The sequence below is a fragment of the Fistularia commersonii genome, chromosome 9, assembly GCF_037954325.1.
Source record: "Fistularia commersonii isolate RoL2024-O1a breed Wild chromosome 9, RoL_Fcom_v1.0, whole genome shotgun sequence".
In the NCBI taxonomy this organism is placed as follows: Eukaryota; Metazoa; Chordata; class Actinopteri; order Syngnathiformes; family Fistulariidae; genus Fistularia; species Fistularia commersonii.
Window position 1 is genome coordinate 9,644,800 of NC_141292.1, and position 21,132 is coordinate 9,665,931.

At 42.4% G+C, this 21,132-nt stretch overlaps 2 protein-coding genes across 7 annotated transcripts; both read right to left on the reverse strand.

Annotated features, from left to right (window-relative positions):
* Window positions 1-4,642: 4,642 nt before the first annotated feature.
* On the reverse strand, window positions 4,643-10,415 carry LOC147231156 (TNF receptor-associated factor 2-like). Of its 3 annotated transcripts, none has more exons than XM_086152365.1 (11): window positions 10,241-10,415; window positions 8,783-8,992; window positions 8,611-8,689; window positions 8,246-8,344; window positions 7,934-8,119; window positions 7,744-7,818; window positions 6,679-6,753; window positions 5,996-6,565; window positions 5,702-5,879; window positions 5,425-5,573; window positions 4,643-4,985 (listed from the first exon to the last, which is right to left on the reverse strand). In XM_086152365.1, the coding sequence occupies exons 2-11, from the start codon at window positions 8,968-8,970 to the stop codon at window positions 4,767-4,769; spliced, it is 1,818 nt and encodes a 605-aa protein (XP_086008491.1). In that variant the 5' UTR covers window positions 8,971-8,992; window positions 10,241-10,415; the 3' UTR covers window positions 4,643-4,766. The 3 variants fall into 3 exon arrangements, with proteins under 3 accessions (XP_086008491.1, XP_086008494.1, XP_086008492.1); XM_086152368.1 differs by having other exon boundaries at window positions 7,934-8,092; window positions 10,241-10,411; XM_086152366.1 differs by having other exon boundaries at window positions 7,934-8,095; window positions 10,241-10,411.
* A 2,371-nt stretch (window positions 10,416-12,786) lies between these two features.
* LOC147231157 (GRAM domain-containing protein 2B-like) lies at window positions 12,787-20,606 on the reverse strand. Of its 4 annotated transcripts, none has more exons than XM_086152370.1 (14): window positions 20,193-20,606; window positions 19,894-20,045; window positions 18,062-18,149; window positions 17,543-17,612; window positions 17,356-17,459; window positions 17,185-17,280; window positions 16,917-16,988; window positions 16,617-16,697; window positions 16,360-16,471; window positions 14,571-14,678; window positions 14,382-14,460; window positions 14,132-14,236; window positions 13,867-13,951; window positions 12,787-13,711 (listed from the first exon to the last, which is right to left on the reverse strand). In XM_086152370.1, exons 1-14 carry the CDS (start codon window positions 20,589-20,591, stop codon window positions 13,673-13,675), a joined length of 1,590 nt encoding a protein of 529 aa, XP_086008496.1. In that variant the 5' UTR covers window positions 20,592-20,606; the 3' UTR covers window positions 12,787-13,672. The 4 variants fall into 4 exon arrangements, with proteins under 4 accessions (XP_086008496.1, XP_086008495.1, XP_086008498.1 ...); XM_086152369.1 differs by having other exon boundaries at window positions 14,571-14,681; XM_086152372.1 differs by having other exon boundaries at window positions 19,894-20,022; window positions 20,193-20,422.
* Window positions 20,607-21,132: the final 526 nt, after the last annotated feature.

The window sequence follows — 21,132 nt, forward strand, 5'->3', positions numbered from 1 at the left end:
ATGCAAATGTTTATCCAACGTCTGGCTCACTGCCGAAGCCCCTTCACATCTGCCTCTCAGAGGCGGATGCTTAGGTTGTTCTGAGGTGTTAATTTGAGGAATTATAAAAACATGATGTGGCAATGTCCTGTTCACCATCTCGATTTTCAACCAAAGCATTTATGGTGCCTGCGAGACCTTCAAAAGGGCAAAGTCGATCCCTGTGGCATGAAGGTTAACCCTCCCAAGTGTTCCAACGTCCCAAACAGAAAACAGGCAAATGGTTTTTTTATCATCTGCTCGCCGGGAGCATTAAAAATAAACAAAGATTATTCTTGATTAGGACAGATGTCTCCCAAACAGACAAGGCAAGCACAACAACAAAATTATTGTTAAATTGTTTTTCGATTTAACTAAACCTATTGTATCATCAAGGGGGAAAAATAAGTTTCATGCCAATCAAATTGCCATGTTCTGATTTACCAAAGTCAGAGTAATGACATCAGCGCCACTCTGTGGTGTTTTTTTTTTGCAAAAATATCACAGATCTCGAAAATTAGTTAAGATGTTCAATGTTCACAAGGCGGCAAACCAAAATTGGATCGGCCAATAGCACACAAGGGTTACAACGGATGATGTGAACAACTTTAATTTAACTTTCATCTTTAAACCTCTCAAATCCTTCGATTTCTCTCTTTTCTTTGAGTCAGAGGGCGGCTTCATGTTCTTAAATTAAACGGAAATTAGATTTGATTTAATTGGGCTGGTGCGGCTTCAGGGAAAACATTTCTTCTTGAAGTCCTGGGCAAAGTGTTTCATAATTTTTGCACTTTTTGGCAACACAAACTTTCAGAAGTTAAAAGTAACTGCTGTGACACCAAACCCCCCTGGGAGGATCTGACTGCCCAGCAGTGCAGAGTCTGCAGCAGCGGCACCCGGGGGAAAACGTGTTTGTGACAGAACCCTCACTTTGCCATCCTGAACTGACCTCGAAGAAAAAAAAAAAGCAAACACACCTGAAGGTTTCCACAAGGCAGATTCGCTGCAGGGGACGGGGCTACTGCCATCTTCATCTGCAATTCAAGAACACCACTCATTTTGATTATGTTTATAACTGATTTATAATAGCTGATTATTGATTAAATACCTTCTACAGCTTCTTTGTGTTCACTGAAGAGAAGTAGGTCTGTTAAGAAATCCATACCTGGTGAGTGAATTGAATTGCAGTACAACCTTGACTAAACACATCATCATAACTCAAATGATCATGAAGTCTACATGTTGTAATAATAGGTAGTATAATAGATAATAATACAAGTTATGACAATATTGGTTTCTTTCTGAGTAAAATGCATCACAGAAAAACTTTGGAATTAGCACACTGCTTCTACCATATAGCCTTGAAGAGGGTCATCCGGGTTTGGCGTGCGGTCACTCAATTAAATTTCTGAAGGTATCCTAACTATTGTTGCTGGATGTTTTATTTTTAATTTGAAGTCATAGTTTGTATAGCTTTGATATTACGTCAGAAACCCAAAGAACTGACGTGAGTTGTTCATCAGTTGATCAATAGTGCCCTCTAGTGAGCGGTAACTGTATTTTTATTTATTTTTTTATTCATTTTTATTACTATTCATTTCATTTTATTTCTTAGTGTTGGCCAGAAATCCGCAAGTCTTAGATCAAATTCACTGATGCCATAGATTTCTATTTGTGATGGTGTTACAAGTTACAGATCACTCCAGCGATTAGCCAGATTAGCCACACAGAGATGCTGTGGCCAAAAGAATCTCTTTGGAACACACAAGATGGCCACCATCAGAAGACCACTTCACAAAGATGAAAGATGTGTTCAAAGCTGGAGGGACTTTGTAAGCAGCACTGCCAGTCTACCAGGCTGGAAATATTCAAAAAAAGATAACTTTACCTACGTCAAACAAGACACAAAAAGGGAGAGGGGCATTAAAACAAAATAATTACACCAGACATTAAAAGCAAATCTATACGTTAGTTCATCTGTGAATGGGGAGGGATATTGGAAAGGTGTATTGTTTTATTGTGAAAATGCATTTTCTGGATTAAACTAAATACATTTAAAGCAACTGCTCTAAAAGAAAAGAAAGTTAGGCTAAGTGATAAGCAGATATCAACACATTTTATTAAGTACTGCGAGTTTCTTATAGCATTACATATCAATTATCAACATCAGAATACTTATGGCTCTGACTTCAAGGTACAATAATCACGCAAAAGTTACCCTGTTCGGACAAACCAGTACAAAGTGCACAGATAAAGTTGGTTCAGGTTGACTGCATCGGACCACAAGACCGCTGATGTGTTTGGCTGGAAAAGGGAAAACTGAATTAAAGCTTACATTCAAAACACCACGGGAGGGTCTGCGATTTTAGGAGGGCACTCAAAATGACCTCCTGACAGCGACCCATGCAACGATTCAATACGCCCTTCATTCAGTCACCAGCCAACAGACAAGGTCTTTTACATGTGAACTGAAAAAGTAAACATATTTGGCATTGGACATTAAGACCACATTGCAATACAACACTGTAATATGGAGGTAATATTTGATTTTGGCACCTTACAGGAACACAAAAATGTCCATGTAACAATTTATAACATGCTCAGTCTTCTTTCAGTGACTTTTTTTTCAGTAAAGAATCAAAACTGACTCACTTTATACAGATTAACAACATTTAAAAAAATGCCCCCCTTAAAACATCTTCGGAAATATCGAGGGATGTACACTTGATGAAGAGGGGAGCCGCGCGTTACTTTGGAACAACGGCCGCCAATCATCAGCGTGCTGGCGCATGACGTGAGCAAATGGCAAGAGGGAAGTCGAGTGTGACCTCTGTAAACGCGTGAAGCCGCCGTAGTCGGCCAGACATGATTATGTATTGCACTCTAGGAGGATTTGTAAGTCCTTACTGCACAAAGCTTGGCCTGTTCAAACCATCTTGACGAACAAAAAGTTGGTATATAGATATAGAATTAATACGGTATTCAGTAATACTATGCTTATTATAACGTCTCGCATATATTAACACTGATATATAGATTATTTCAACATTATGATATGAAAAATACATAGTTATAAATTCCTATGAATATAGGCAAGTGCCTCTGTTGATCAGAGGCAGAGCCAGTTATAACATAATAGCTATTCTATGGTTCTCTTCCAAACAAATACAGCGGCGGACATTAGGGGTTAAAGCCCCTGCAAAGCCGCTCAGTGAATATGAATTGAAGCCTCCCATGCACAGAGAGGTTCCAATACAGGTCGAGACAGGTTTCCAAACAGGCCAGCATGAACCTTTGAAAAAAATAAAAAGAAATAAAAAAAGAGTAAAAAAAAAACCTCAGCATGCATGCTAAGCAAGTAGCGACAGCGACCTCTGGTGGACAAGATGAGGAATTACAACCGTCTGTTTCAAAAATTGCCTCATTGGAGAATAAAAGGGAGAGAAGAGGAGCTGTAACCTTAATCTGGGGCTGCTAAAAATAACACCACTGACAATCGTTTGTTTTCACTTAATATTAAATCAGCCTCTCTACCGTCACACACGTTTTATCATCTTTTTGCACTAACCCATATATATATATATATATATATATATATATATATATATATATATATATATATATGTATATATGTATATATATATTTCAGTGTGTATTTATACATACATATATGTATATAACAAAAAAAAATCACACTAATATCCTATTTTAGAGCAGCAGCACACACACTCTATATGGACAGAAAACAAGGAACGTACAATTCCTTCATTTTGTGTTGACCTTAATCTGTGGTGGGGCACAGCACTGTATGTTGAGATGTGAGCTAGTGAGCATACCCTGGGGGAAAACTCCAGCCGCGTGTCTTCATCAAACACACGTCTATGCCTCGGGCTTGACTGGCAAGCTGCCCTGACACCCTGGTAACTCCACTGTATCTTCCACAGATGTACCAAACCACGGATCGGAATCACCCACCCCTACTAGGAACAAACACGCGACATTATCTTTACTGGTATGGAGCCTCGTTCTGGAGACATGCAGGCAATGTCCACCATCACGGACGGCTAATTCACTACGATTAACAACGAACGAGGTACCTTCGTAAAGCTCCATTGAGATAAGGTGCATTTCATACAGAGAAAACCGACCAGCAGCATGCACGTTGCGTGAAAAAAAAAAGGCCCAAAAAAACGCCTTGGATCAAACAGAACTCCACGTTTGTCTATGCAAATTCACTCAACACTGGAATCAAGAGGCTCACAATATCCACAATCTGCTAGGAAAAAGCAAAAATTGCACCAAGCCACGCTCTAACTCTAGGATTTCAGCTTTCTACGTTGACGTCGGAACGCTCAAATCTAATGCTGTACGGTCCCGTTCTGCCTCGGCCCGCGTGACAGACCAAAACCGATTTTCCTCCCGCTCCATCCTTGTCGTTTCGCCCTCTGCTTCTACTCAAAACCGCACCGGTGCTTGCTTCCGTGTCCTCTGGCTGAAAACTGGAGCCGCATTTCACCGCCACCGGCATGGCGCCGTAAGGTCAAAAGAAATTCTTGCACCCGATGCGTACAGTTATGACAGTGGTTCTCATGACAGCGCCGGTCGGTCTGTGACAACGCCGGCGTCTAGACTGAGCGGCCATCCGCAGCGTACCCTCCGGCCAGGGATATTAGGACGTCCTAAAAGGACCGCCATCAATGATCAAAGAGCAGCATTGTTGTCAAACGCTCACTGCTCAGTGCAGTCTTCTAGAGGCCAGTGAGGTCCACGATCGCCTTAATAAAGATAGTATCATCGCGGATGTACGAGTTCTTTGTGTCGAGTTTCGAGAGGGGGCAGAAGAGCGGACACCCGCTGGCGATGTTCATCTCACTCACAGGTCTCTGGAAGGAGGATGAGGTGACGTCGGGGCGGAAGGCGTCGATGATGTGCTCCCTGTTGCTCTGATCCAGCAGCATCAGAGTCACCTGGGAAAAACATGTAACGCAGGTGAGATACCAGCAACCGTCAGCCGGCTTCAACAGCCGTGGGCTTTTCCATGTAAACACACAGAAATAAGAAGAACATTCTCCTTGTACATTTTGTAAAGTGTTTTCTAATGTTCTGAACATCTAATGTTTTGATTATTATTTTCGGCTAATTCTCTGGACAAATCACTTAAATTCAGTTAAGAATTTGCCCATTTTTCCAACTGTTTGATATTGTCTTTCCAGTTTAATGCACATTTGCTGCTTTGGCCACAGAGAGTGTTCAGTAACACAAGCTCGATCCGTGCCTACAATGTGTCCCAGCTTTAACACAGCTGACGAAGCTATCGCTATCGATATGGTCTAATCAAATGTGTAAAAATATTAAAGCTTTAAGCTGATCGAGTAAATACTCTTCATCTCCATATTGTCCTTCTACCTTTTGGTTGAATGGCCATTTGAGCAGCGCGTCGCTCAGCCCCCTCATTACCACAAAGAACAGGGATAGGTGGCTGCCACGCCCCGTCCCGTCTCCGTTCAGGTAGATCCGCAGGCACATCTTGTAGCCGTATTTACTGGTGTAGAAGGCTGGAAAGAAAGGAGAATGTGTTTTATATATGTAATCGTGACTTGAAAATTCAATATGGCTGCTCACTTTGTTTCCAAGAGGTTTGTTTAGTTTTGAGTCTAGAACTACACGGGTGGACATTAGTTACCTGGTGAGAACATGGCAGGGGCTCGACCCGCGATGGCATCCTGTCTTTTTTTGGCAAAGTCAGAGATCCTCCAGACAAAGACGCCATCAAAGGTTGTCGCGGACATTTCCCTCAGCCGACCCTCCATCTCAGCGACCGTCAGATCCTTCACGCCCACCGTCCGCTCAAGCTGACGCACCTAAAGGGTAAAAGAGAAACAATAGAGGTAACAGCTCCAGCGCGGGGGGCCAGTACATTCGAGTGTCTTAACCCCCACATTCACCGCACATGAAGACGTGAGCCCAGTCCCCTGACCTTATTACTCAAAGCCTCAATCTTGTCCTGGTCCAACTTGTGCTGACGGTTGCTGGCTTCCATGGTGGTGGCAAACCGCTCCACCTCTCTGTTGAGGACGCACACCACATTCTCAAACGTACCGGCCTTCACCTCCAGCTCGGTGCACCTCCGGCCCAGTTCAGCCACTTTGGTCTTCTCACTGTGGAGCTGGAGCTCTAAGGCCGCGCCCACTGAGCTAGGAAGGGGTGTGAAGGAGGTGGACACGGAGAGGGTGGGGGCATGAGTGGGAGGCAGCGGGAGGGGAACTGGGATGGGCGGGCCAGGGGGTCCAGAGTTGGAGGATGATGAGGAGGCGGCGGCAGCTCCCTGCACGGGAGGCCCAGAGGAGGTGGTGCTGAGCTGGGAGACTCTGGCCTCTAGCTCCCTGACGGACTGTTGGAGTTCCACCAGTTTGTGTCCAGCCACTTCCAGTCCCTGGGGTTGTAGGCCCTCCATGCTCACCTTCATGCCCATGATGTAGTGCAGCAGCAGGTTGAGGTGCTCATAGGCAAATGTGCGTTCATGGTCATGAATTTTTTCTTTCTCCACCTACAGAAAAAATTTAAAAAAAAAAAAAAAAGAATTTTAAAAAAGAATGCAAGTCACTTTTCTATAAAGCCGTTTCAATATTCATCAAGTGAGAAAAAGGTCGGTCTACTCACAGACATGTCACATCCCACAACATGAAACCGGCAAGGGGTTCGGAATTTGCTGCAGAATTTGATATGGTCCACATACTGGATAGGGCCAAAAAAACGCAAAACATTATGAATAAGAATCGTTGGGACTAAACAGTCTTTTTTTTCTTCTCACTGAACATCACAACTTTAGTTTTGCAGAATATCAAATCCAGGTGGCTGTTTAATGAGATTCCTCAGGAGATAGTCAGACTTAAAGCATACGGATAAAAAAAAAAAAAAAATCAAAAACAAAAATTGTGAAAATGCCATTAATCAGATGATACAGATACAGATACATTTATATGTCTACGTTCTTTTATTACTTTCGTTCACTTCTCCATTTGCAAGCCTTTAAACACCACTGTGTTGCCTCAAACTATTTAGTTAAACCAAACACCAATAAAGCAATTCATATAAATTATATAAACATAATTAGCATTCATTAAACCAAATATGATTGACCTGCAAGTTCTAATCTATAGTTCATGTTACGGTAATTTCCAATTGTAATCAATTTTCTTTAACAGAATGAAATGCCAACTTGAGATTACTACCAAACTATGAGGAAGAAGTGAAGACATCTATTGATAAAATGTGTCATATAAAAAATGAAATGTGCAATAATGCATCTTTCTCTCCTCCGATGTCAATTTGCAAAGCAGTCCGTGCCCCCCGGACATTTAAGAGTGTCTGAAGAAATACAACCCACTTTCCATTGAAGTGAGGTGTCAGTAAATTAAAAGTTACATTTGTATTTAAATGTGCCTTTTTAAGGGTGACAAAATACACAGTAATTGTCATGAATAATAAATAAAGAATATATCAAAGTATGGATGAAAGTAGACGAGGGGAAGCAGAAGAGATTACTAGCTGTGAATTGTAAAAACATATATTATAATAATAATTTAAAAAAAAATTTGAAAACATATGCATTTGTGTGTGGGTATATAAAAAGCATCATTAGTATTATGAATAAAATCAATCCTAACAAAGCAGTTGAAATTTACACCAATTTAAGCAGATAAAGAACTTTGCCTGTAGATTTACCTTTTCTCTGGGTATTTTTTTCTTGGCACAGCCTTCACAGATCATTGGATACTTGGGGCAGATCTCGTCATGCGCCTGGAAGAAAATACAAAAAGAAATGCTGTTTCTTTAAGGGACGCACAAACAGAGGCGGTCATCTGCTGCACAGGCCGAGGCGAGCCAGGCTTTTTTTTTATAAATAATTCCCGACCTTGATATTTTTGAAGTGAAACGGCTCCTTGCAGTACTTGCAGTTGAGCGTTCTCTCGGGGCACTCGCGCTCGTTATGGCGCTCCTGCTCATTGAAGCGAATTCGTTCTTTGCAGGAGGGGCAGGGGATGATCATAAACTCGCACTTCCCTTCATGGCTCTGCTGTGAAGAGGGAGTGCGGCGGAACTGTGTAAATAGATACGTGGCAAGCAGTGTGCAGAGGAACGCTCGCGTACAGATTTTTGTGGTAAAAATACACGGCTTTAAGAACCGGAGCAGTGATTCTTACCCCACAAACACGAAGGGTCTCACCTCGTACTCTTTAATGCTGCCTTTCCAACTGCAACTTTCATTGACACAGACGGCGGAGAGGTTCTCCACTTCCCTCCGGACTGCATTGTCAGGAAAAGCCTGCAATAACAAGGGAAAGGAAAAGAATTGACTGTTCTTCCAATATAATCATAGTTATGTTTATTTACAGGAATTTTTTGGATAATCTGGGGTTTTTGATATTTTAAACCCGTGAATGACTATATCACAAAAATAATCAGGGAAATTAATATAGCTACAAAAATGAATTAAAATGGATTTACCAGTGAAAAAAAAAAACATACATCCAGACATTGATGTGATATTTGCATGCACAATGTTAAAAAAAAAAAAAAAAAAACACTCACGCATCCTTGTTTTAGAATTGAAGTGGGCTCCTCGAAAATGTCCTCTTTGATGCACGCGTTGCATTTCTGTGGTCCGTTGCTACAACAAAACAAGCCAAGGACAGCTTCAAACATTGACTGCCTATGACAAACATCTCCTCTCATGATCGGGCCAGGTTCGGCGGTATCTCACCTTACTGCCCGGTTGAAGCAGTAGGAGCAGAAGCGGTGTCCGCACTGGGCTTGGTACGGTCGCCTCAGAATGTTGTGGCAGCAGTTACAAAGGTGCTTGTCCTCAAGCTTGTTCCCCAGGATCTTTTTGGGGAAACCTGGCTTGTTGCTCTCCATGGAGGAAGGAGGGGAGGGTTCCTGTGTGGCCATGCTGCCTGTTCACGCGTCACACCTGGAAAGGTGAGCATGTTCATAAGACTGTGTACATGGCCAGCAAAAGCAATACACAGAATACAAATGTCAAAATAAGATTCTCGTTATTTTAAGAGAAACTGTCAAAAAATGTGCTAATTTTTAGGTAATCTCTCACTTAATGTGTCATGATTTCCTGCTAATTATTAGGCAATTTGTAATGTAATGTAATGTAATGTAATGTAATGTAATTTACTTCTTGATGTGAATTTTAGATTATTCTTGGTTCTATGGCAAGTTTTGAGACCCCCAGCTTTTGATAGCCCCAGATTTGCACACTCTGGTGCGCTCAGGCGGTGTCAGCAGAGGCACAATAAAAACTGTAATTCTAAAAAAACAATATGCCTGAAATAAATAGACATAATTATTTATAGTGATAAAGTTTTCAGACAGAGCTGATCTAATGGGAGTGGGGAGGCTCAACAAATAATAAAAGGGTCAAGTACAGTGAAGTATCTGATCTAAACAGTTACAAGAACTATCCATATAACATTAAATAGATATTTGGGGGGAACGGGTTTGCGGGGCTCAGTGCGATTCCTTGTGTTTAAAGGCTCATGAGAGACACATATACGGTTACAATCAGTGGCAGTTTTTGCATGAGAGCTGTGAGAAGGGGTCGTCCGACAAGTAAAGTTTGATTGCCTGACATGATGGCTCGAAGAAAGGACCTCTAAAGGTGTTAAAACTATGATAAAACGACATTAATAATCAAGAAACGACATCTTTCCTTGAGGTGCAAACTGACCTGACAAACTGCCTCCAAGATAACCGTATCATGCGTGTAAAACCAGCCCCGGTACCGGTTGCTTTCTTTCCCGGAGCATCTCGGACCAGCTGGGATGCAAGGATGCTGGGAGGCTGAGAGGCCCACACCCTTTGTTTACATTTACAGTCTCCCGGTGGTTTGACTTGGCGGCAGCTGGGGCTCTGTCTCTCGGTCGCTCTCGCTCTCTCTCTCTCCTCTGTCATCCCCCCTCACTCCCCCTCTCTCGTCAAACATCGCTGCCTCCCCTGGTAACGACCCCGCCGAATCCCGCGTCTATTGTCTCCTGGCTTCCCCTTTCCCGACGCTGTTGCTAAGCTATCAGCATCCCTCGGTCAGAAAGTGGTACCCAGCCCGCGACCACGCCCCTTTCACAGCCGAAGCTAGCAAACCGTTCGGTGACGGCGCGGGGACGGCGTCGCTGTAAAACCGCCGGAGTTTGGGTTGTTTTTTTGCACTTACCAGCCTTTTTTTCTTCTTGAGTCTAAACTGTCATCGCGTGAAAATCCGTGAAAAGCGCCTCTCCCGGTCCGCAGGTCGACGTTCGCTCGGGACGCCGGGTTTAGACGTGGTTCCAGGGCCGGGTGGGTGCGCGTTGTCCGGCGTTAGCCTCATAATAGAGCTGTGCCCCCCGGAAGCGACGGCCGCTTTTGTCCACTCTCGCCATTACACTTTCAAGACTGGGTTTTACGTCATTCAGGAGGGGGTTGACGACCGCGCGCGAGCTGCAGAGGCGCTGCCGCTTATTGGCTGAGATGCGGGAGTGGGCGGTGCTTAGTTTATAAAACCACAATAACCAGCCAGAGGGCACTTTTTCGCCACTTACCGACCACGCGCTGACCCCGGAGGTCTCCTTTTCACTTCCGCATTTTCTTCCTTCGAAGACCATGTCACTCCATTCTTTTTTATCTTTTTAAGCATCTGAAAGAATGGATTCACCTAAAACTTACATTTATTTTCCAATATCCATGACAACATTAACAATGACGAAAAGACAGGAAGCGGAGCTAGAGGTCGCAGGAATTAAGATGCTATGGTTCTCTCTGTGGGAGTGACCTATATATATATATATATATATATATATATATATATATATACACATATACACAGGACTGTCTCAGAAAATTAAAATATTGTAATAAAGTTCTTTATCTTCTGTAATGCAATTACAAAAACAAAAATGTCATATATTCTGGATTCATTACAAATCAACAGAAATATTGCAAGCCTTTTACTGTTTTAATATTGCTGATTATGGCTTACATCTTAAGAAAACTCAAAAATCCCTATCTCAAAACATTAGGATATCACGAAAAAGTACTTTTTGTTTTTTTAACTGCATTACAGAAGATAACAAACTTAATCACAATATTCTAATTTTCTGAGACCGTCCTGTATGTAGAAAATATAATAATTCTCTCCAATTCCAGCATTCGTCAACCAATATAACATTGGTAGACGGATGCTGGACTTGGAGCTGCCAGGGAGGAGGTCGAGATGTAGTGAGAGAGGACATGAAGGTAGTTGGTGTGAGGGGAGGATACAGAGAATAGGATTAGACGGAGCGAGGGAAAAGCAGAGAGAAGAATTCCAATATCTATGAGACAATTAGTAAACAATGACATCTAACTTCTCTGAATTATTACAGTAATTTCCACAGAATTTGTTTTTGTTTGTTTTTTCAATCAGTCTTTTTCCACAAATTTCAACACTGAAACTAAAGAGTACGAGTTTTTCCCAGAAATCTTGAAAACCAAATATGTCGTAGTCTGACAAACTAATACATATGCCACATTACAAAAAGACAGAAACAACCACTAACATCACAGATCTAAACCTAAACTATATAAATAAGAGCTGATGTCACATGTTGTGCTTCTACAACTGAAGTGTTTTTGTGACTCCAATAAGCTGGTGGATAAAGCAGAAGCACATTGAAATGTTAGATTAGGTATTCTTGTGAGAAAAAAAGAGGAAGTGGTATAACAGACATGTTCAACAGACATTAAATTCTGTTTTGTTTAGTATTTTGTCTTACTGTTTTACCTTAACACAATATTTACAGTTCTTGGAGATAATACTATTTCATAAGAGAGTATTTCTGCTTCTGCCTGGCTTTCAAAAGAGACCCAGAGGCTACATTTGTCTTGTTTGTCATGTAGATCAAGTTACGGGCGCGTGACATCTGTTCATTCTTCTAAGCTCTAAAGGTGTGACATCAACCTCAGAGTCACTTAAACTTTTTAAAATAGCAACAGTAACAAAGGCTTCAAGACTGGACTGCTGTAAGTGCATCTACAGTCACTTCTGGAAGAATAAGCTAAAGTAGTCGACACATTTTCTAGAAAAAAATCGATAATGATGGAAACAATACCGGTGTCTAGTAAAGCTTGAGCTTTTCTAACACACAACACTCTATTGTGTTATGGAACATACTGACGTTCACATGGCAACAGTGATGTTTGGACAGTCTCACAAAGGTGCTTTAAGTAATTTGATCAAATAGCAGAGGGATTGTTCAGCCATTTGTCCCCACCTTCATTTGTTGCAATTTCCACATGATTTTGCAAATACCAAGCTGATCAATGCTCAATATCCAATAAGGAGTGAGTTTGGTATGAAGACATCCCATCAGCCTGAATTCTCTACTCTGTCAGTATTGGGTGACCCTTTAGGGTACGATTTTGCACCCAGTGGAGAGAATTAACAAGAGTGATAGTGTGATCACAATACATGCACAGTGGAGACATTTTATCAAATTCTCCATTGAATCCACCCTTATTTTGTGTCAGCTTTTTTATCCAACATGGACAAATATAATCAAAACAGGACATATATGCCTTGTTCATGAAAGGAGACGCATTTACTTACTGGTGGTGTTGTATGGTTATACTATATTGTGTGTTTAACACTCATTGATGCGTATCAGAGAATTTCTGTAGCGTGTTTTTCTTTAACAAACATCTCATTTCACCAGAGGTGCACCCCAAAAAATAATCGGATCAACATTTGTGGATAATCGACTTATCTTTTATAGAAAAAACACTTGACAGAAGAAACAAAATCAGTGTTACTTTAGAAATGTTTTCTGACAGAAAAAAAAAAAATTAACAAAAACATGACATATATTAGATGGAGAGAATAGAAACTCTGTAAAACTACAATAGATACAAGTAAAAATGACTTGATTTACCCCACCCATGTTAGTGTTTTTAGTCCAAGCTATTCATTTCATTCTAGGAGTCACTATTTACTAGAAAACCAGCGAAAGATTGAATCGAGTTTCTACTGAAGAAACCTTATGACCATAGCTGTCTTGAACGCAAATGTTCAAATTATTTCAGCCAAATATTGAAACCGTTTTGAAGTCTTTTCTAGCAGGTGCCCCGTGGGACACAGGCGGAGCCAGAATAGTGAGATCGATCAGCCTCGGGGAAAGTGTTTTTAGTTTCCACCCTAGAGGGGGTATAAATGGAGTTAGAGACATTGTGAGATAATAAAAATACTAGCTGGAGTGACGGCTGTCGAGTCCAACTAATGGCGATTCAGTTCGGAGTGACACACATAATCATTGTTGTGAAATATTTGTTAAATATTGAAATGCCTTTTGCAAGTAATACCTTAACATAAATATCACTCCTGCGAAACACAAAAATAAGAGCTCTCTAATAAATACTACACGCAAAACAGCTTGGGCTTGCCCTCTATTCCTGAGTGGAAGAAAAAAAAGGCATTATTGCACGATTTAAGTTGACAAAGTTGACAATCGTTTGAGGAGCTCCCAATGGGAGCCCTTCCATGTGGCGGCTGTCTATCATTCGTCATATCTGATCACTGTGTCTCCAGTGAAAAGACTAAAGCTTCAATCCCAACACGCAAAAAATCCTCTGTCTTTTAAGTCTCTTCAAGTAGTTTCCGGAGGTTTCTTTGAATCTGTGAAAAGGGGGAAAAAAGGACTTTTGTGAATGTGGCAGCGGCTGAGTGACAGGTCTACCGTTCAACTAGAAAACAGACAAAAGAAAAATATACAGTAGAAAACACTTTCTCTCTTGTAATCTTTTTCCGTGTTCCGTTATGGACGAGCAAACCTTCTCCAGCTTGAACAGGTTGGTGGAAAGCTCTCCGTAGATCTCGGCGTTCAATTCATCCTGCGACCTTTGACCCACGGCATTTCTGCAATCCAAAGATAAAGACCCATATTATTCAACTGTTAAAAACTTATGGATCAAAACTATGAAAAGGGCACATCATAAAAAAAACGTTTTAAAACGGATGCCAGGAATACACTTTTACATGCCTTTTATATAATATTACATGACATGTATCTTATATATCCTGACGCGCAGCACTTACTCATTACGAAAGTGTTCCCCCACCGACACCAAGGAATTGAGACGATGCTCCAGAGCCACGATTTTGAAAGCCATGTAACACGAGGACACAACAAGGACGCCCACTCTGTGAAAGAACACACACGCACACGAACACACACACACATATGATCTTTTTTTTCATTTGAAGCGACACGGGGAGGTAGATGGAACTGGAGTTAGTCGAATCTGACTCTGGCTCATCTTATTCCATGCAGTGAAATATTACTCACAAAAACAAATAGATGAAAAGGATGGACTGTAAGGACAGTGGCTGAGAGGGTTTCTCTGCCTGGGCCGACTTGGTTGAACCTGAAGGAAAAAGACAAACTGGATTTAAAATAGAAATGGGTGACACATATTTGGATTTCTGTAAATGTAGGTCTACATCAGCAAACTCCAGTAAACAATAAGTTTGCGACCACTGCTGAGGGCGGCCTCGGGCTTCGGGCTCGGGGTCTGGAGGTGGATGTCAGCGTGGACTGAAACCTCTCCGCTCTTCACGGCGCTCAGAAAGGTGTCGGGGAAATCTGCTGGCATAAAAAAAAGCCAGTGTGAGAAAACAATGCTTAAGTCAGAAATACACAGGCAGGACTTTGGTAACACGGGCTAACTGATAAACTGTATTCCTGCGTTGTGGCATTTCTGTGCCAAGAAAGATGGGGAAATAGTCAAATTATTCGTCTCAAATCATAGATGACACAATAAGTACAAACAGGAATCTTAATTTCAATAGAAATGAAACAGGGATACTCATGAGCCCTTTACAATCCTGATAAACTGATAAAATGTTTAATCATTATTCATTATCGATACCACTTATCCTGCAGAAAGGGTAGCAGTGGTGCTGGAGCCTATCACAGCTGTCATTAAGCGTTCACCTGGATTGGTCGCCAGGCAATCACAGAGACACGTATAGAGATGGATACACACTAACCTGGACAATTTAGGGTCTCCAATGAAGCTCTTACATGTTTTTGGATTGTGGAAGAAAACCCACGCAGACATTGGGAGAACATGCAAACGGCACAAAGAATGGTGGACGCGCGAACCACTGCGCCACCGCACCGCACATGATATCCAATGTTTATGAGATAATGTTGTATAATTTCTCATAAACAATTTGGTGTGAAGACAGATTGCCTATAAGAAAATGTTTTCTGTTGTTATTTAAGGTTAGGTAGGTGAGTAAATTAGGTGTGATTGCATGATGAATAATGAGCTTGTGAGACCATGGAGCATCTCATTCATGGACCTGAACCAGTACTGCCGAACCAGATTGTGATGTTCTTTCTATTTTCCGCGACAAAATAAATCTGTGAATTGTGATACGAATGTCACCCACCTGAAGTTTTTCTAAATCCAATTATCATTGCTTAAACAGAACAGAAGAGAAAGCCAAGCCGGGTTACATTTTGTATACAAAAAGACACATGCAAAATACATGATTTCGTAGTAATTACGTCCACATCCATTTAAGCACCGACACTAGCAATCACATCTTGACAATTGAGGGTCTCCAGTGAACCTCCTGTATGTTTTTGGACTGTGAGAGGAAACCAGAGAACAGGGAGGAAACCCGTGCAGGCACGGAGAGAACATACAAACTCCATACAGAAAAGACCCCCCGCCAGAATCAAACAAGGGATCTTCTTGGTGGAGCGGCTAAAAATGCTCAGTTTGAGACAACTGCCAAAAATAACATGAAGTTCCTGAATTGGCAAGAAATTACATTTGGAGAAGCTCAGGCTAAGAATAATCTTCGGTATAATGAATGTTTCACCGACTTAAATGGAAACAATTTGAATAAACAAATAAAGCTTGTCGATCGAAAACATGTTAATTTAAATATCTGCATTATTAGCCATCCAAATTAAATTACCTGCTCAGCAGTGATATATCTGAAAATCGTATTTTGACAAATAATTATTTCCTATGTTTTTAAACTGGATCAAATAGGGCAGCTTAACAGATTGATTTATCTCACTAGTGACTAGGAATATTTAGCTCTCCAGGCCGCTTGCCCGGGATTTGGAAGCGCTGTAGACTCAAATTTCACCTGCTTGGCCTCCAGCTCATGCAAAACCAAACACAAACGGAAATCTGACACCCGGAGCACATTTAGTCCAAAAGAGAAAATCTAAACGCCATGTGAAGTCTGTCAGAATCAGAGCGTTCTTAACAGGAAAAAAAAAAAAAAACACAACCCACCAGATATTTTCTCATAATCTGGCGTCTGGGACCCCGAGCTGCTGCTTTCCATCATCTCCCGCCGCCTTTGTTGCACAACCCCATTGAGATTAGAGAAGTTTCCAGAAAACTCCTGCGGCAACCCAAAGAAGGGACATATACAAAACATAAAGACCATTGTTCTCCATTATAGGACTTGTATTACACGTGCAACGTATAACATTCTCATGAGCCCAGAAAACATCCCGTCGACTCAAAGAGCCGACCCCCCGACGGACCAGAGGAAGAGACGACGGGCAGGTCGCTCTGAAGCTGTTCTCACAGGAAGACGCCACGGGGCTGCTGCCGGCCTTCTCCACCTGGGGGTGAACAAAGCGGTTTGTTTGCAAAACCATACATTTGAATATCATCCAGAATATTTAGACCAAATAAATAACAAGTGAAATGTATTTTCAAAGGTCAGATATAAAACGTGCACAAGGAATCCACCGAGAACCGGTTCCTCGAAGCTCATCCGCCCAGCGATATTTCGAAAAGAGAGAGCAAGAGAAAAAAAAAAAAGAGAGAAAGTTACTCGCCTCCAAATGGATGCAGATGGATTTCAGGAATTTGTAGGTGGTGTTCCGTGACAGGAAGGACACGAACACGTGCTGGAAGAAACAGAAAGCAGCTTTACTGGCCAATCAGTCAGCACGTACAAGGAAATTGGTTTTTGGTGCCGATGTGAAGGACAAAGAGTCACAGACAATGGGACGTTACGCACGATACAATAAGACAATGCACAGATCAAGAACTCTAAAATACTGTAAAATGTACTTAAAGCTGGTGATAATTGTGTGTTATCACCTGCTCGCTTGTGGTTTCTATCACAAGAGCATTTGGCACCAGCAGTGCGGTTTTAGTCTTTTTGATGAACATCACAGAGGCGACGGGGATGGCGATCTGGGGGGGGGAGAACAGTCTTTTAACATGATTTCTGCGACGTGTCGGAACAGAGTTATGTGACTACGGCGTTACCTTGGTGTCCTTGCCGAAGACCTTGGAGTGAAAACACAGCCAGTTATCAGAGATGAACATTTTGCCCTGATATAGGATGTCTTTCTGCAGGGCACAAGTGTAACCTGTTGGCACAGACGACACTCTGTGTTCGTATCAACATCTCTGCCGCTCTGCTGACTCGCGGGCGGGCGGGACAATCACTCACTTTGCTTGAGTAATTCGTCTCTGCTCACTTCCTTGAACAGCTTGTGATACTGCGCGTTGGTCTTCGATAACTGCCAAACAATAAAAGGAGGCTTTTGACTTGTTGGGGAATCAGCAGTAGCAATACAGTAATAATCAACAAGTCTTGCCTGTAATATTTTTAGCCTGGATTCTTTAAAATGATTTCATTTGATTTTTTTTTTTTTCAAATGTACACTTCTTTCCGGTAATTGGTCTTTTCTTGCTTATTTCATGGTCATTTCCTTCTCATTTTCAGGGACGGGTTGTGAGGGGATTTTCAGCAAATTACAACTGCAACTTCCTATCGCTTTCATCCAATCAGCTTGGCGCAGGCTCTCGTGCTGTGCATTTTATAGCACGCTGGTATCTCACGCTTGTTATTGTTTCTTATTCAGATCCTCTTGAGTTGCATCCATATTTATTACTTCCTGTCTTGCTGGTGATTCACCGCGAAATTCGCTGAAACTTCTTTCATGCCATCTGTCAACCGCTTCCTCACCTGGCTGGGAAGGGGTTTCTTTCTGTCCAACTTGCTCTCGCAGTCACTGGGACTCAGCAGTGGGGTGAGCAGCTCCACGGGTTTCGCCCTTCAAAAAGAAATCCTATTCATAGTTAACAACCGTGCTAACATTTTATAATGTCAGTGCAGGACTTGTGTAAGACTTGTCATATCAGATCTTGATGAAGTATCAACTACAAACTATGCGGGGGTTGGGTTTCCATCCACCTGGACTCATGTGCGGTTTCATTTTGTTCAAGAAAACATGTGAATATACGGAGAGCTCCACAAAAAAAAACTATCAAAATATCAGAAATACAACTGTGACGGAAGTTCCCTTTAAAATTACCTCAAACGTCCTAGTGGAAGAATTCTCAAAAACTGTGGAGGATCACAATGCACACATATGGAACAGATCTGTGAAACTATGTAAATAACTGTGGATAAAAATGTAACAAAAAATTGTGCATATTGTGATTACGCTTGCTACATTATCCATTTCAAGGTAGTATTTGTTAGGGTAAATCTTGAATTGAATCTTAAATCTTGGAATTCCCCCAGGGAACGTGTAGTTCATAGAAGTATCACAAATGATCACACTATTTCACATAAAATATACATTTTGAAGTGCTTTAGCTTTATGTCAACTGCCCAAGATGGGATGATCAAGCTAGCGGCCAGCTTTTTTACAGATACAACTGCGTTGGAGGGCATCGCCCACAGGATAAACACCCAAACATGAAAAACACCTCAACTCAACATCCTAATTCGCCAATCCAGTTGGCTCGCAGTCTACCAGCCTGAACAAATATAAAATTGGCGTCTTCACTACCTGATAAAGCTCTCGGCAAACCCGCTCCGCCACCAATAAGACGGGCCTTCGCGGTCCCACCAGCCCTCGTCTGAGTGATGTTTTCACACGTAGCACCCGTCGGGGCCCAGATAATAATAGATCATGCATCAGTGGAAGGGCTTCTGTCCGAACCTTTCTGTTACTTCCCCCCCGTGTTTTCCCAGTCTAGATACTATAAAAACCTTGGCCACTTTAATGCATCCTCTTGCGTCCTGCTTTTCTTATATATTAAAATAATAACGGCGCCAAGTTTATACCAGCTGCATTCGTGTCTTCATTCCGCATGACCTTCACAATACTGTATTGCTAAATATTACAGCCTCAGGGGTGAGAAGCAGCCCGAGTAAACACGCAATGATGTCTCTTTATCATAAACAAAAGTAGACAAAAGTTGTGGCGCAGACTTCAGAGACGGTTATGTGTGTATAAAGCGTCAATTTAAATAATGTGAATTGAAAAGCTAGTTCAGAGTTTGTTACACGTACTTCGTTCGCCTGGGCACAGTGTCACGCCGTCTTTATATGAACTGTTTACACAGCAACAGCACAATCTGTCAACAGCACAGAGGACGCACAGAGCACAGTGTAGTATTACACTGTAATAACTAAGGCTAAGCAACGATTACACATGGCGAGTTTGTTCAGATATTGGAAGACTGAGGTGGAACATTTTTACTGACTTGTTTTTATAGCTACTATGTTGTTGTTATTTTTTTGTGATCGTGGAAAAAGGCCACGAGTTCATCCAAACTTGGCTTTACAAAAAGGGACGGAAAAGATTTCTGGAAGAAGCAGAGGAAAACTTGCAGGAATCTATTGATTGATCTACAACTAATTATGACACAAAGCTGATTGATTTGTAGTTTGTCTGCTTGTCATGATCCATGCTTGCGTGATTATTATGTAATAAATCTGTGGCAAAAGGAGTGCTTTTAAGCATGTGGAATTTTGGATACCGGATGCAGGACGAATCTCCTCACCTGATTCCCGTGGGTTTCTTCCTGCCCTCCGTGGGTTCGGCCTCGGGCTGCAGACACAGGTGGAGATCGCCCACGGGTGATCGCCCGCGCCTCCTCAGCCTCCCCTGACCCACGCAATCCGCCTCGGACCTGCAGCGTCCACGCAGAGTCAGCTGACGGTCACGCGTGGAGGAGACGAAGTTTTACTGCGTGCGTGGAAGCGCCACGTACACGCCACCCCGATTCGAGCAGAGCCGCTTGCCCTCCCCCCCCCCCCAAGACTCCCGGGGCCCTGCCGCTCCGTCGAAGCCCACACTTACCGGATCCCGCGGGGGTCCCTGCCGCAGGGCTGCTCGGCGGAGGGGGGCAGCGGGGTCAAAGGTCGCTCCGCCTGCTCGGACAGCAGCGCCATGCTTTGTTTTTTTTTTGGTTGTTTGTTTTGTTTCAAAATCCCATCTTTTCCACGGTAGAAGTCCGATCGGGGACTGAAAACAAGGTGGCGAAGGTGGGGAGGGGAGGTTGTGGGGGGGAAGAGAGGAGGAAAAAAAGGAAATATCGCTCGAAGGACCGGGGAGAGGAGCGGAGGAGGAGCCGGGAAAGAGGGAGAGGGAGGAGCCCGGAGACACCGGGAAACGGACGACTTCTGATCGGCCGGCCAACTTTGACTTCAGCCGCCCAGACAAACACCTCTCCTGCTTACTGCACAAGTTTAAAAACATACTACTAAAACATTGAAAACGGTCACTAAGTTGAACAATAACTCGATAGGGAGTACCGACGGTTAAAAAAAACTCAATTGCTTGAGTTTGTTTTTCATCTCCACGTTCATTTCAAAACGTCGGAAAAGTCCATGCAATATCCGAGGTGTCCACTAGAGGACAGCAGAGTCTAAGTAACAGCATTGTTTCCTAATAGCACTGGCCAATTCCAGGAAAAAAAACAAAAACAAAACAGAACCCCTTGCACTCCAAACCATCCTCACAAAACTCCCGGCAACCCCAAAATCACACGGATAACATGCATCAATATAAACCCCAACACGCGTGACTCGCTACATTATTAATTCATTCATTTTGTATACGGCTTATCTTGCACTCATGTTTGCCAGGATTCTGGAGCCTATCATAGCTGTCATAAGGCGAGACATAGAGACATACTGTACAACCGTTCACTCTCTCATCATCACGTCTGGGCTTCCTCTCAGGGTCCACAATTAAACTACCGCATGTTTTGGACGATGGGGAGAAACCTCACAGGAGG